Source organism: Mus caroli, unplaced genomic scaffold (assembly GCF_978045245.1).
Source record: "Mus caroli unplaced genomic scaffold, Mus_caroli_1 scaffold_2, whole genome shotgun sequence".
In the NCBI taxonomy this organism is placed as follows: Eukaryota; Metazoa; Chordata; class Mammalia; order Rodentia; family Muridae; genus Mus; species Mus caroli.
The window spans coordinates 99,942,973-99,956,423 of record NW_028227257.1 but is presented as its reverse complement, the minus strand read 5'-3'; the positions used below and the strand labels follow the sequence as shown (position 1 = coordinate 99,956,423).

Below are 13,451 nucleotides of genomic sequence, written 5' to 3'. Positions count from 1 at the left end.
TTTTGTGAAACAGTTTCCCTGTATAACCCTGGCTGGTTATCCTGGAACTCATTCTGTAGACCAGGCTAGCTTTGAACTGAGAGATCCACCTGCCTCTGCCTCACAGGTGCTGGGGTCAAAGACTTATGTCACCACAGCCTAGGTTAGCATAGAATTTTTGAAAAAATGTATTTACCTACATAGTAAATGAGTAAAACCAGTTTTAACTATGGGAAGTTCTTAATTACAAAGTTATGGCATAAAAAAACAAAAACAAGCCGGGCATGGTGGCACATGCCTTTAATCCCAGCACTCGGGAGACAGAGGCAGGTGGATTTCTGAGTTCGAGGCCAGCCTGGTCTACAAAGTGAGTTCCAGGACAGCCAGGGCTATACAGAGAAACCCTGTCTCGAAAAAACAAAAAGTTATGGCATTCAAATTCATTAATCTAAGTGGCATATTTTAAATCCTTACCCATTGTTTCTCTGATACTGATTTAAAAATACCCATTTTACGATGACTGTTGAGCACGTATAAAAGTTGCAGTGCGGGCTAGATAGTTGAGTTGAGTCAACAGTTAGGATTATTGGCTGCTCTTGCAGAAAACCTGTTTGGTTCCAAGCACTCTTCATCATCGTTAACTCCAGATCCAGGGGTTCCAGTGCTCTTGGCCTCCAAGGGCCGTGCATACAAACAGTGCATATACATGTAGACAGGACTCATTCACGTAGGACTTTTGTTTAATTGTGAGTTATAGAGATAATTTTAATCATTGACCCATGTGTTGACTTTTGTTCTTTTATAGACGTTAACTGGACTGATCAATGTAGGCAGTGTGGACTGCCAACAGTATCATTCTTTTTGTACTCAAGAAAATGTTCAAAGATACCCCGAGATAAGATTTTATCCCCAAAAGTCAAATAAAGCCTATCAGTATCAGTAAGTATTCCATCATAATTACTTGGTTGTATGGTTAACACTTAAGTTAGGCCAGCAGATATGTAATGGGAGCCACCACCAGAGGTTCTCTCAGAAGATGAGGGAGCTGGACAGTAAAACTAGTTATGAAGTTCCAGTCAAGAAGCTGTGAGAGACAGAACTGGTGTTTAAGTCCTTAATTGGCCCTAAGTCCAGGCCAGGCCTTGTCTCCGTTGTTCATAGCAGTCTTTATACTTAGTGGGGGTGGAAATCACACCCCTCCTACCACTGCTGAGAAAGAACTAACCCATCAGACTTATCGCTCACCTGCTAAGGTTGGGGGCTGAGATTTGAACTCAGGACTGTCCTGGTATCCACTCATTCTACACTATACAGGTTTTAAAAAGAAACAAAACAATTATAATTAAGTGAAAATTGAGCCATGGGTTTCTCTGTAAAAGATAAAAGATTCTACTATGGGGAAATCAAAAAAAGCAAGTACAGTCCTGAGTAGTTAAGGGTGGGGAAAGGTACAGAGACACCGAAAAATATATTTTAACTCATATGACTCTTATTTACTTTGTGGAAAGAGATACGAGGTGACATTAACCAGTCAAGAGCTATTTTTATTTTAATTCCTACAGTAAGACTGTTTCTTGACCATATGCAGTAATAGAAATACTATTTACAGCTTGATTTTTTTTTTTTTCCTCTTTCAGTAGTTACAATGGCTGGAATAGGGATGCGTATTCCCTGAGAAGCTGGGGTCTTGGGTGAGTGATTCAAGTGCACATTGGTATCTAACACTGCTTTGCAGCTTTTTATCTTCTCGTGTATGTAGTAAGGATTCTGGCATCGAAAATACTTGGAAAAGGATGGCATTTATCAAGGATTGAACCATTTCTAACTTAGGAATGCTTACAGTATTGCTGTAGAATGCTTGCTTTGCTTTTGTATAATAAAAAATGTTTGATTCTCTTACTGCAGATTTTTGCCCCAAGCATCCATAGATTTAACACCTCAGACTTTCAACGAAAAAGTTCTACAAGGGAAAACTCACTGGGTGGTTGATTTCTATGCTCCTTGGTGTGGACCTTGCCAGAATTTTGCTCCTGAGTTTGAACTCTTGGCTAGGGTAAGTATTGTTGTCTAGTTAAATAAATTGTACATACATGTGTGTTTGCTTTAACAATTTGTTAAAACATTGTAAACTAATTCTTAATTTAGTTCTTAAAAATATTTCTCAATTAAAAAAAAATGTGTTTCTATAATTATTATCTGTCTTGAGGCAGGTTTCTCTTTATAACCCTGGCTGACTGGAAATCTCCTATGCAGACCAGGCCAGCCTCAAACTGCTTGCCCTTTCCTTGAAATTGCTAGTATTAAAAGTATTTAGTGACAGATTACAAGGGTCCGAGTGTGTGTTTGTGTATGTGCACATTGTTATTCCTGTAGTTGGATTGCTAACTTAAGTTAGTCTCCCTGTTTGTTTATTTCAGTAGCCATAGAAACCAGAGGAAGCAAAGACACTTTCTCATTGTCCTAGAGCTGGAGAGGATACCATAAGTCAGTAGAGGAAAGTGATGGTAGAAAGAAGGCAGACACATGACAGCCACAAGGACAGCAGAACTTTATGTTTGTGAGAGATAGGTTAAGCAAAGGAAACTGAGGGTACAGCTAGCTTGTGCCTTGAAGGACCACAGAAGGAAGAGACAGATACTTTACGTATAGGTGCTCCTGAGGCGTTCACAAAGGGCCGTCCCCTTTGTCAGTGGATTACCAAAGGAGGGGAAGATTCTTCAGCATAGGCTTATAGAAGATCTCACTGAGAGACTGGTGACCATGAAAACACCCAAAGATGGGACGAGTGGGATGGAGTGACCTGAAGGTAAACAACGAGCTACCTGTTCTGGGAAAGGATGGGGCTGGAGGGCCTGTAAGTGCTGTCGGGAAAGACAGGAGGCAGGCGTGGACAGCAGCATAAAGCACACAGGAAGAAGTCCGGTAATTGTCTGTTTGGTTAAATCAAACAGAAGTCACTTGTGACTTTAAAGCTGTTCTTGTGTTAGAATGCTAACAGATATCAGTGGAAAGAGTACCACATTCATAGATGATGAGGGAGGGTGAACACCCATATAGCAGAGACAGGGTGCATGCTGCCGATGAGAGGAAACACTGCTCTGCAGAGAAGCCCCTTTCTGACCATCTGCAAAGGCACGAAAAGAGCAAGGCTGGTCCTGATGTATAGCAAGACTGAATCTCTGACCTAGACAATCTGAATGCTGTGCTCAGCCGTTCACCCAATTAAGAATGCCACTTAGGATTAAAGATAGGTGTTTGGTTGTGGTGGGCAAAGTGCAGTGAGTGGACACTTAGGGAGGTCAGAGTTACAGCCTCCAGGTACCCGTGAAGAAGTGGCTGTTTATGTTAGACAAATGGCAGCCAGTGGAAGCTTAAAGGGCTTGGAAAAAAGAAACAATCTGGTGTGAATACAAAGAATTAAAACTCGAGTTTTAAAAGTAAAAAAACTTTATATAAATATATAAATATTTGAAATATGTTGGAAAGTGGCAAGATCTGTGAATTCGTTTTGTTTTGTTTTGTTTTTCAGATGATCAAAGGAAAAGTGAGAGCCGGGAAAGTGGACTGTCAGGCTTACCCCCAGACGTGCCAGAAAGCCGGCATCAAAGCCTACCCCAGTGTCAAACTGTACCAGTACGAGAGAGCAAAGGTGTGTGTGGGCTCTGACTCCGCCTTCCTTCAGCAGGCCACGCCCAGAGCATTATATGGGAGGAAGAGTTTGTCTACTTTCCAGTTTCTCCCTTAATCTTTTAAAAATATGTTTTACTGAGACATCTTCTTTTCTGCGGTATCAAGGGATCCTAAAAGGTTTTCTGGTCTGTGTGGTTTCAATTGCCTTACAGACTTTGTGCTCCATGAATACAAAAAAATATAACCAAATATATGTTCAAACATGTTGTATCTGGGTTGTACAATTCAAAGTTATTACTTTCTATGCAGTTTTATATTTTCTACTTTTTAATATAGTAATTGTTTTTTAAATGTTTTCTTTTAAAAACTGAAAGAAATTAGTTTGTAAATACCTTTGAAATACACTTAGTAACAGCATTTTTTGAGGGATGCTTACTAAGAGCTTAGATAACAAGTGGAGTCTTTTGCTTTGGTTATAATTGTTTGGGGCAGTACTACCAATATGCTTTTTTTTCTTTGTTGGTTAGGTTTGATTTTGGTTTGTGTTATGTAACTTGCTTTGTAGAGCCAGCTAGCATTGGCCTCTCAGATATATCCATCTGCCTCTGAGTGTTAGGGTTTCCTGCTCCACGGTGCCTGGCTGGGTTAGGTTTTCAGTGAAAGAATCCAGAGCTCTACCAAGGTCTCAACAAATCAGAGTCTGGTTTGAAAAGTAGCATCTTTCAGCTGATACAGTTGTTAACAGAAAGCACCTAAGACTGTCCCGTCTTCCCAGGTATATTACTATGCTTTTGAACAGAACTATGATATTTCAGCAAGATTACTGGTCCTTTAAAGATAAATGAAGACACATTTTGTCTTAAGATATTTTATAAGAAATAAAAACTGGGATGTGAGCTGATGGCTTACTCGTCTTCATGGTTTTTACTTTGTAGTACTGAAGGCTAAACACACAAGGGCAATGCTCTACTGCCAAGCTGCTCCTGGGTCACTTTATCATACACATGCCCCACCACACCACAGAAGAGTCTTTGAAGTCAGTGATGCGTTTTCCTAGCAATCACTTTGTGCTCCGCTAATGCTGCAAGTAGTAGTATTCTTTCTAGTGTGGGTTAACTACGTTTATAGCATTATGCTCTTGAAGAAACAGGAAAGTTAAACAGCATTGGAGCAAAAAACTTTAAGGCATAAGGAAGCAAGCTTCTTGTGTAGAAATGTCATGTTTTGATTTATGTACTTAAAAGATAACATGAGTGTTTTTAATTTTAGAAAAGTATTTGGGAAGAGCAAATAAATTCCAGAGATGCAAAAACTATTGCTGCCTTAATTTATGGAAAATTGGAAACGCTCCAAAGCCAAGTAAAAAGAAATAAGGTAAGACCAAGCCTACAAGTGACAGGCAGGTTGCCAAGATGTGTTCATGGTGTGCATGCCACTCAGAAATGAATATTCAAAGACATACTCACTTTGGAGAACTACAACAGCCGACATTATAGACTCTAGATGATGAAATGCTCAGAAATTTGTATGCTCATCAGTTAACAAAAATTATCAAGTTTCTTTCATTTAAAAAAAAAAAAAACTGGGACTCCAATGTATATAGCAACATCACTCATACAACAAAATAGGGAAAGACAGCCAGCCTCCAACGAAGTGGATAGGCAAAATGTGGCACATTGATGCTGCCTGCAGAGTCTTTAAGGTAAAAAATGAAGAATGCATCCATACTTCATGATAAATTTTTGAAGAAAAAAAAAAATGATTAGTAAACCAGGTAGTGGTGGCCCGCGCCTCTAACCCCAGCACTTGGAATGTGAAGGCAGGTGGGTGTCTGAGAGTTGGGAGATGCATAGATCTGATACACCCTGGTCTATAGAGCAAGTTTCAGGACAGCCAGGGCTGTTGCACTGAGAAACCCAGTCTCTGAAGAAAAAAAGAAAGAATGGATGGATGGATAGATGGGTGGGTGGGTAGCTTGGTCCTATATATGTAAAATGTTCACAGAGCAGATTAATGGCTGCCGAGACAGGGTGAGAGTAGAAATTGCAATGACTACTTGAGAGTGTGAAGGAATCTGGCTCTGAAGTGCAGGAAGTGTTTGGAAAGTGGTTGTATAGCTCTGAGTATACCCTGGACTTCATTGCAGATTTTCTATTTTTAATGTGACATACACAAGCTGGGTTTGGTGGTGCACATCTGTAATCTCAACGCTTAGAGGTAGAGATAGGCAGATCTCTGCTAGGTAGGAGTCCCATCTCCGAAACATTTTAAATATATATATTAATATATATATATGGTAATGTTATTTATAATAGTGATATGGTTAATAGTTATTTAAATGTTGTTTAGTGTAAATAAAATACTGAATTATTAGTAGTAAATATTCTAGAACCTGAACATATTTTGGAAAGCAAAGTTTCCTTTGTGCTTGGTATAAGTGGACTGTGTTTAAACCTGAATCCCGTTGTTCCTTAATTTTTATCTGTCCATCCTCACTGCAGGCTCCTTCCTGTTGCTCTTCTGTAGCCAATTCGTTTGATCTCTCTTAAGTCTGCTCTCAGCCTGCAGAGGAGCAGACTCCAGGAGTGTGGGAGCTGCTGCATAGAATTTAATGCAGTCAGCATAGCACAGTCTCTGCAGAGTCTCGGGCTTTCTAGAACCTACTTGTGTATAGCAGTGAAGGGGAGCCCTAAGTGGGGAAAGGCTTATGGCCTATTTCCCAAACATTTGTCCACGGCTAAGGGGTAGAGGAGATGGGAATCCATGTCTTCTTAGCGAGTAGATTTTTCTAGTGTTTGAGTTATTTTAATTTTTTCAAGTTATTTTAGAACTTACGGTTTTACCTAAGCTAAATATTTTAAAGTGTGTTACTACTCATAAACCAAAATACTACAACTGAAATTAAGATAAAGAACATATCATATTACCACTTAGTGTCTTAATACCCTTTCTGTCGCTGTGTAAAATATTCTGACAGAAGCAACTCAAGATAAAAATGGTTCTGACTCACAGTTCGAGAGCACAGCGCATTCACCTAGCGAGGAAGTCGAGAGGCAGGTGCTTGAAGGGGCTGGTGACGTCACCCAGTCAGGAAGCTTGAGCGCGTGCTGCTGCTCAGTGCCCTCCTCCATCTTACAGTCCGCCCCTGCTAGGAAGTGGCACCGTCTCCCCAGCTCACGCCCCACAGGAATTCCCAGAGAGCCCGTCAAGGTGACAGTAGAAACCATCTCACACGGACGACACACCAGTAGGTGTGACAATACCTACTGTGTGCAGGTGAAAACTGGCACATCAACTGTTATTGAGCAAAGAGTGTTTGTGTGATATTCTCTTCAGTAAGAACATTGAGTATGTGTAAGAAAGTAAAATATTGATTAGCTTATAATACCTTTCTCTTTTGATCACCTTTACATGAATGCAGGATGAACTTTGATGGTGTTGAAGAAAAAAAACCATGTAAGGAAAAGAATCTGGAAAATGGCATCAGAAGATCCCTTTCCCAAGTAAAGATGCTCTTGAGGAAGCAGATGCACGTGCCCTGGGCCTCGCAGTTGCCTGTGTAGACAGAGCTCCTCTGTGGCGCTGCGGGCTGCAGATACTTCCTGGGGAGCCAGGCAGCGCCATCTGAGACTGCAGTCCACATAAGGTTCTTTGTTGTGTCTTTGTTGTTGTTGTTAATCCTTTTAGAAAAACAAACATCAGTCTTAGCTCAGGGCCATATAGAAATACTCCACAGGCCAAGTCCAGCCCAGGGACTAGTTTGCTGACCCCAGCACTGATGTTTGGACACCTGGCCCTGCACGTGAGTCTGTTACCTTCATACTGTACAAAGTAGACTTGGGTTTTCACTTGTAATTTTCTGATGCGCTTGAAAAGAACTGACTTGCTTTTCAGTCACCTCTTCTAAATTCTGTCCATGACCATATATTTTATTTTGACTATTTTCACAACATGGGAAAATAAAAATTACCCATTTTTCCTACAATGTACTACTGTATAGACAGAGGTTTTCTTGTAAGAGTTGAACAGTTCTTAATTTATCACAACAACAGTAAGTGTAAAAATCCTGTAAACTGCAGTCCCAGGAACAAGGTAAGAGGAAGTATTTGCAGCAGTTGATAGCTGTGTGGCTGTCACAGGTCTAAGCCTGCGTTTAGTATGTACACCTTCATTTATTTGCTTTCATAAATGTTCCTGCTGATGGTTTTGTTTGTTTTGTTTCACGTGTCTTCCTGATATTGACATATTTCCCTTCTGGGTTCTCTGTTTTGATCACTCATGTTGATTATTTTTTCCCCTGTAGCCGTGGTTTTCCTTCTGTCCAATATTCACTATTCCAATAGGAACAGTAATTTTAGATTTATTTTAATTAACTCATGATGATGCTGTTATTCAATTATTATCTTTTTCAGTAAAGTATTGCCATAACAACTGAAGGACTTTTTACTAAAATCAAGCACACAATGGACTCTTCCCATTTCTCAGTTGTTTAGACTCAGAGGGTCACAGGTCTCTGCTGCAACTCCAAAAACAGAGTGACCTCTAGTTCAGTTCTCTCCCGGTGTGTGGGATGGTCAGAGGATGCCAGTGAATAAAGTCAAATTATTTTTTCTAAAACTCTTTTGAAGATGATTGTTGTGTTTGGAAGATTTCATCACTTTCCCTGCTCCCTAGTCTTGTCTTCATAAAGGCTATGCCATAGGTTTGTGTTAGGGAAAGCAGTGTGCACTATTTTCCTTTCTACCTCATTCAGATTCTCCTGTGTTTTATTACATTTTAAATCCCTGACTCAGGCTCACATGGGCCTTACCATTCCTGACGAACTCTGAACCATGACAGGTAACAGCAAAAGCCTTTCATTTATTAAACTTTGAAAGCCTAGAAATTCCTTTAAAACTAGCTTGTTTATGCAGATTTCCACAAGTGGAATGCCCTAAGAAGTCTTACTTAGTAAAAGTATACTAATTTAGTGAACTAGTTACTTGCACACTTCTGAACTGGGTAACGGAGGGGTGCACGAAGGGAGCCTACAGACTACCCTCCTGGCACAAAGTCATAAATAGTGGATAGCTAGCTACTCAGTGTCTACCTATAATTCCTTCCTGTACTTTGCTGGTGAACATTTTTCAGGCAGTACATTAAACAGTAGGTATTAGTTTTACTTAAGCTGTATGTCTATAGAATGTTCGCTGAACATAGGCCCTGCTGCTGGACATGGGGTTATACAGTCAGTAGCTGACCTCAGGTTCATGCTGTGCATTCACAGCAGATGGCTGGCAGGTTGATATTTAAATGGGGACACCTCTAAGGACTATCACGTGTACACTGAAGCAATGCTATTTCGGTGTGCAGCTCCTCCTAGCAGACCAGAGCAAATCCTAGGAGACAGGCTGTGTACAGCCAATTAGAACTTGTTTTGGATACTTGGTTCCTTAGAATCTTTTTAGTCAAAAGTATACTGCTATAGGGGCTGGGGAGATGGTTCATTGGGTGAAGCACTTGGCCATGCAAGCTTAAGGATCTGAGAAGTCAGCTAAAGCCACGTGAGATGGTAGTGTACTTATGTCCCTGTTCTTTCTGTGCTCTGCCCGCCCTCCAGCCATGCCTTTACAATTCCTGCCATATCAAAGCTTAGAGCCTGGCGTTATGCACTGCTGTATGTGTATATTTTAATTAACTGCAAGTGTATTCTAATTTTAATTCAAACTTCTGTGCTAATAATTTATGGTAAGAATTATTGAGTGAATTATAATTTCATATGAGATGGTCCAAATAGAAATACTTCATCATAAAAATAGAAGTAAAACCCCTAAAATACATGTCACACTGAGAAGTGGGGGAACCCAGAATAACCAGAGTGACTTGGTGAGAGAAGAAACTGGAAAATACCACAAAACCAGACTTCAAAATATACTATTAAGTCACAGTAACGAGAACAGCATTCTACCAACATTAAAAACTGTCAGGTCATTGGAAGAGAGGTCCCTGAAATTAAACTATACTCATATGGACAACTGGTTTTCAGCCAAGACTCTGAGAGCATACAGTGGAGAGAAGACTGTCTCCAGTATGTCCTAGCAAAACTGAATACACATGCAGAAGTAGCCTTGGATTTTGTAATTACTATAAGGAAATATAGAGGGAACACTTCAAGATAGTAGTATAGCAATGACTTTTTAAATAAAGACACCAAAGGCATGGGCACAAATAGATGAAATTATATTCTACTAAAAAGCTGTATAGCAAAGGAAATAATTCAGAGAAAACAGTATAGCATATGGAAGTGCAAACCTTATCTGTGAAGTACTTCATTAATGTTCAGATTGTAAAGAAAAATTCAAAGTAGGATGAAAAGATGACCTGTCTGTGTAGTCAACAGTAAGAACTGCTCAGCATCACTACTGAAATGCAACCCAAAACCAGGGATCACAGTGGCACAAAGCGTCTCCCTGTTCCAGTGGCTGTCATCACCAAGGAATATAAGTGTCATGGCACAGGACAGAACATCATTCGGCTGTTTGAAAGCAACATGCGGAGAAGTGGAGTTCACTCTACTAAGTGAAGTAAGCCAGGCACAGAGAAATACCACATCTGTCTTTCTTATGAAAAGTAAGGCCTCTAGAAGAGCAGAAGTGGCCACTGTGCCCCCTCAAACCAAGGAGAAGAAGAAGCAGAAGTGGCCACTGTGCCACTGCAAACCAAAGGGAGGGAGACAAAGAGAAGTAAAAAAGAACGGCCGGTCAAATAGTGTTTGTTTTGGTTCCTTGGCAGTGATGTGGATAAAGTGCCCTAAATGAGAGCAGGTGTGGTGGTTTTGAGGAGTTAAAGGCACCTGCTTTGAATCTATCCCCCACCCCCCCAGCTCCCCATCCCTGCCCCAACAACCTGAGTTCAATCCCCAGGACCCACGTGGTAGAAGGAAAGAACTGACTCTTACGGTGACTTCTGGCCTCCCCGTGTGTGTCATGGCAAGTGCATGCCCACACACAAACACAAAGTAAATAGTCTTTTTGTAAAGTCTGCAGTACACTTCAGTGGACTAAAGGGCAAGAAACCGACACACGAAATGAGAAGCTTACTGCTTGGACAGGAGAATGGAGCACTGTAGACCACATATATAATTGCCGTGCCGTGCCATGCCCAGAAACGTGCAAATGCCACCAAAAAAATATATATATATCACTGATGGTTGCTGTTTAATTAGTACCCCCTCACAATGCCGAACAGTATTGTAATCGGTGTTTTAAGGTGTTTATTAGAAAATTGAATGTATCTTTGCCTATGAAGCCACACCTACTCCTTTGAAAAACACTTTCTCCATTTTCCTAACCTTTTTTCCTTCCTCCAACAGGCTTCCCTGTGGGTTTTTATTAGAAACATCAGGCTCCAGTAGGTGGCAGTGAAAAACAAGAAGAGACTTCATTCCACCCATGGGGCGGGGTGGGGGGTGGGGGGGGTGTCTTTTCTACTTCAGGCAGTTCTGTGGAGTCAGTCCTCTCGTTTGCATTGTTTTCTAGCTAAAAGGATCCTGAATATCAGATAGTGTTGACTGTGAAATTGTAAACAAGCTGACGTTTGTGATCTGGTGTAACACGACTAACATGTAACAGCACACAGGCACACCGCTACTGTAGCGTGCTCCGCCCTGTCCGTGCCCTGAAGCAAAGCAGACTCCCATTGACGAGGATCGAGGCCACATTAACATCTGTCACTTCCCAAGATTTACAACAGTCATCAAATTGTACTGATGCTTTTTTTTTTCAAAATTCTCAGAATTTTCTATGCTTCCTAATGTTCTTTTAAACTCATGACAGTCTTGTTCTCAGTTATGAAGGACTGTTGCTCTAAAAATGAAGTTCCTGTCTTGTGACCCAGTTCCTTAGTGAGTTTGCTAATTTTGCTTACTTTATCTGTCTGTACCACAACTACTTAATTTACTAAGTAGAAAAAATATATAGCAGGAAAAAAAAATGTTCTGCCAACTTTATCAGCTAGTCGTATAGATAAAATACATGGTTTTTTTTTAAATGTGCAGACAAAAACCAAAATGGAAAAAAATTTATGAAACAAAAGGATTTTTTATCATATCATCCAAATATACTATGTATACTTCTTGGGTCTGGTTTGCACACACACACACACACACACACACACACACACACACACACATACAGAGAACTGGGCTGCAGATATAGCACAGTGGTAGATTTTTTTGGTTTTTTTTTGTTGTTGTTGTTTTGGTTTGGTTTGGTTTGGTTTTTCAAGACAGGGTTTCTCTGTGTAGCCCTGGCTGTCCTGGAACTCACTCTGTAGACCAGCCTGGCCTCCAATTCAGAAAACCGCCTGCCTCTGCCTCCCAAATGCTGGGATTAAAGGCGTGAGCCACCTGAGCAGGCACAAGGCCCTGGGATAGACCTACTCTCCACCCCACCCCCCCAAAAAAAGTGGGAGGTGGCAGGGGCGGGAGGGGAAGAAACAAAATTGTAATGGATATTTATAAGGGTATCTTGTTTTTCAGTAGGTTGATTTTTTTTATGATAACAATGTCCAAGATTTGCTTCAAAATAGAATACAAAGGAAACAAAAATGGGTATGGGTGAGTGTCTTAGTTCAGGTTTTATTGCTGTGAACAGACAGCATGACCAAGACAACTCTTATAAGGACAACATTTAATTGGGGCTGGCTTACAGGTTCAGAGGTTCACTCCATTATCATCAAGGGAGGAACATGGCATCATCCAGCCAGGTATGGTACAGGAGGAGTTGAGAGTTCTACATCTTTATCTGAAGGCTGCTAGAATACTGGCTTCCAGGCAGCTACAATTGAGGGTCTTAAAGCCCACGCCCACATGGCACACCTACTCCAACAGGGCCACACCTTTTAATAGTGCCACTCCCTGAGCCGAGCATCTACAGATCATCACAATGAGTCAGATAGGGATTGACGCACTGCTTTGAAATATTCCACGACAAGGATTTTGCATTACCCAAATCCAGTGGCCTGGAAGTACTTAAATGTTCAACATCCTCAGTTATCAGGGAAGTGCAGATCAAAATAACTCTGAGATTCTATCTCACACTCCAGCAGAATGGCTAAGATCAAAAACTCAAGTGACAGCACATGCTGGGGAGGATGTGGAATGAGGGGAACACTCCTCCATTGCTGGTCAGAGTGCAAACTTGTACAACCACTCTGGAAATCAATCTGGTGGTTTCTTAAAAAACTAGAAGTAGTTCTACCTCAAGACCCAGCTATACCACTCCTAGGCATATGTCCAGAAGATGTTCCACCATACCACAAGGACATATGCTCCACTCTGTTCATGGAGCTTTATAAGTAATAGCCAGAAACTGGAAACAACCCAGATGTCCCTCAACCAAATAATAGATATGTACATTTACAATACTTCTCAGCTATTACAAAGACATGAATTTTGCAGGCAAATGAATAGAACTTGAAAATATCCTGAGTGAGGTAACCCAGGCCCAAAAAGACACCTGTGATATGTACTCACAAGTGGATATTAATCATAAACTACAGGATACCCATTGTACACTCCAAAGACCCAAGAAACTAAACAAGAAGGAAGACCCACAGGGCCATTCTTGAATCTCACTTAGAAAGGGGAATAAAATTGTCATGAGAGGCAGATGGAGGTAGGGAATGGAGTGGGAGAGGGGTTGGGGAGAGAAATAGGGGGAAGTCCACGATCATGTGTGGGGAGAGATAGGAGAGAGGGTCAGGAGAATGAATGGAAATCTACAGCTAAGCAAGTAAGAGACCTGTATGACAAGAACTTTGTCTCTGAAGGAAGAAATTGAAGATACCAGAAGGTGAAAAGA

The 13,451-nt window shown here is 40.9% G+C and overlaps 1 protein-coding gene across 1 annotated transcript in view; it reads left to right on the top strand.

Moving 5' to 3' along the window:
• Dnajc10 (DnaJ heat shock protein family (Hsp40) member C10) overlaps nucleotides 1-5,131 on the top strand; it is a 34,889-nt gene extending 29,758 nt beyond the window's left edge. Inside the window, 7 exon segments of the mRNA XM_021183881.2 lie at nucleotides 785-918; nucleotides 1,617-1,670; nucleotides 1,885-2,032; nucleotides 3,509-3,628; nucleotides 4,879-4,987; nucleotides 4,990-5,019; nucleotides 5,022-5,131. Of these exon segments, the coding sequence (XP_021039540.2) occupies nucleotides 785-918; nucleotides 1,617-1,670; nucleotides 1,885-2,032; nucleotides 3,509-3,628; nucleotides 4,879-4,987; nucleotides 4,990-5,019; nucleotides 5,022-5,116 (690 nt within the window). The 3' untranslated portion in view covers nucleotides 5,117-5,131.
• Nucleotides 5,132-13,451: the final 8,320 nt, after the last annotated feature.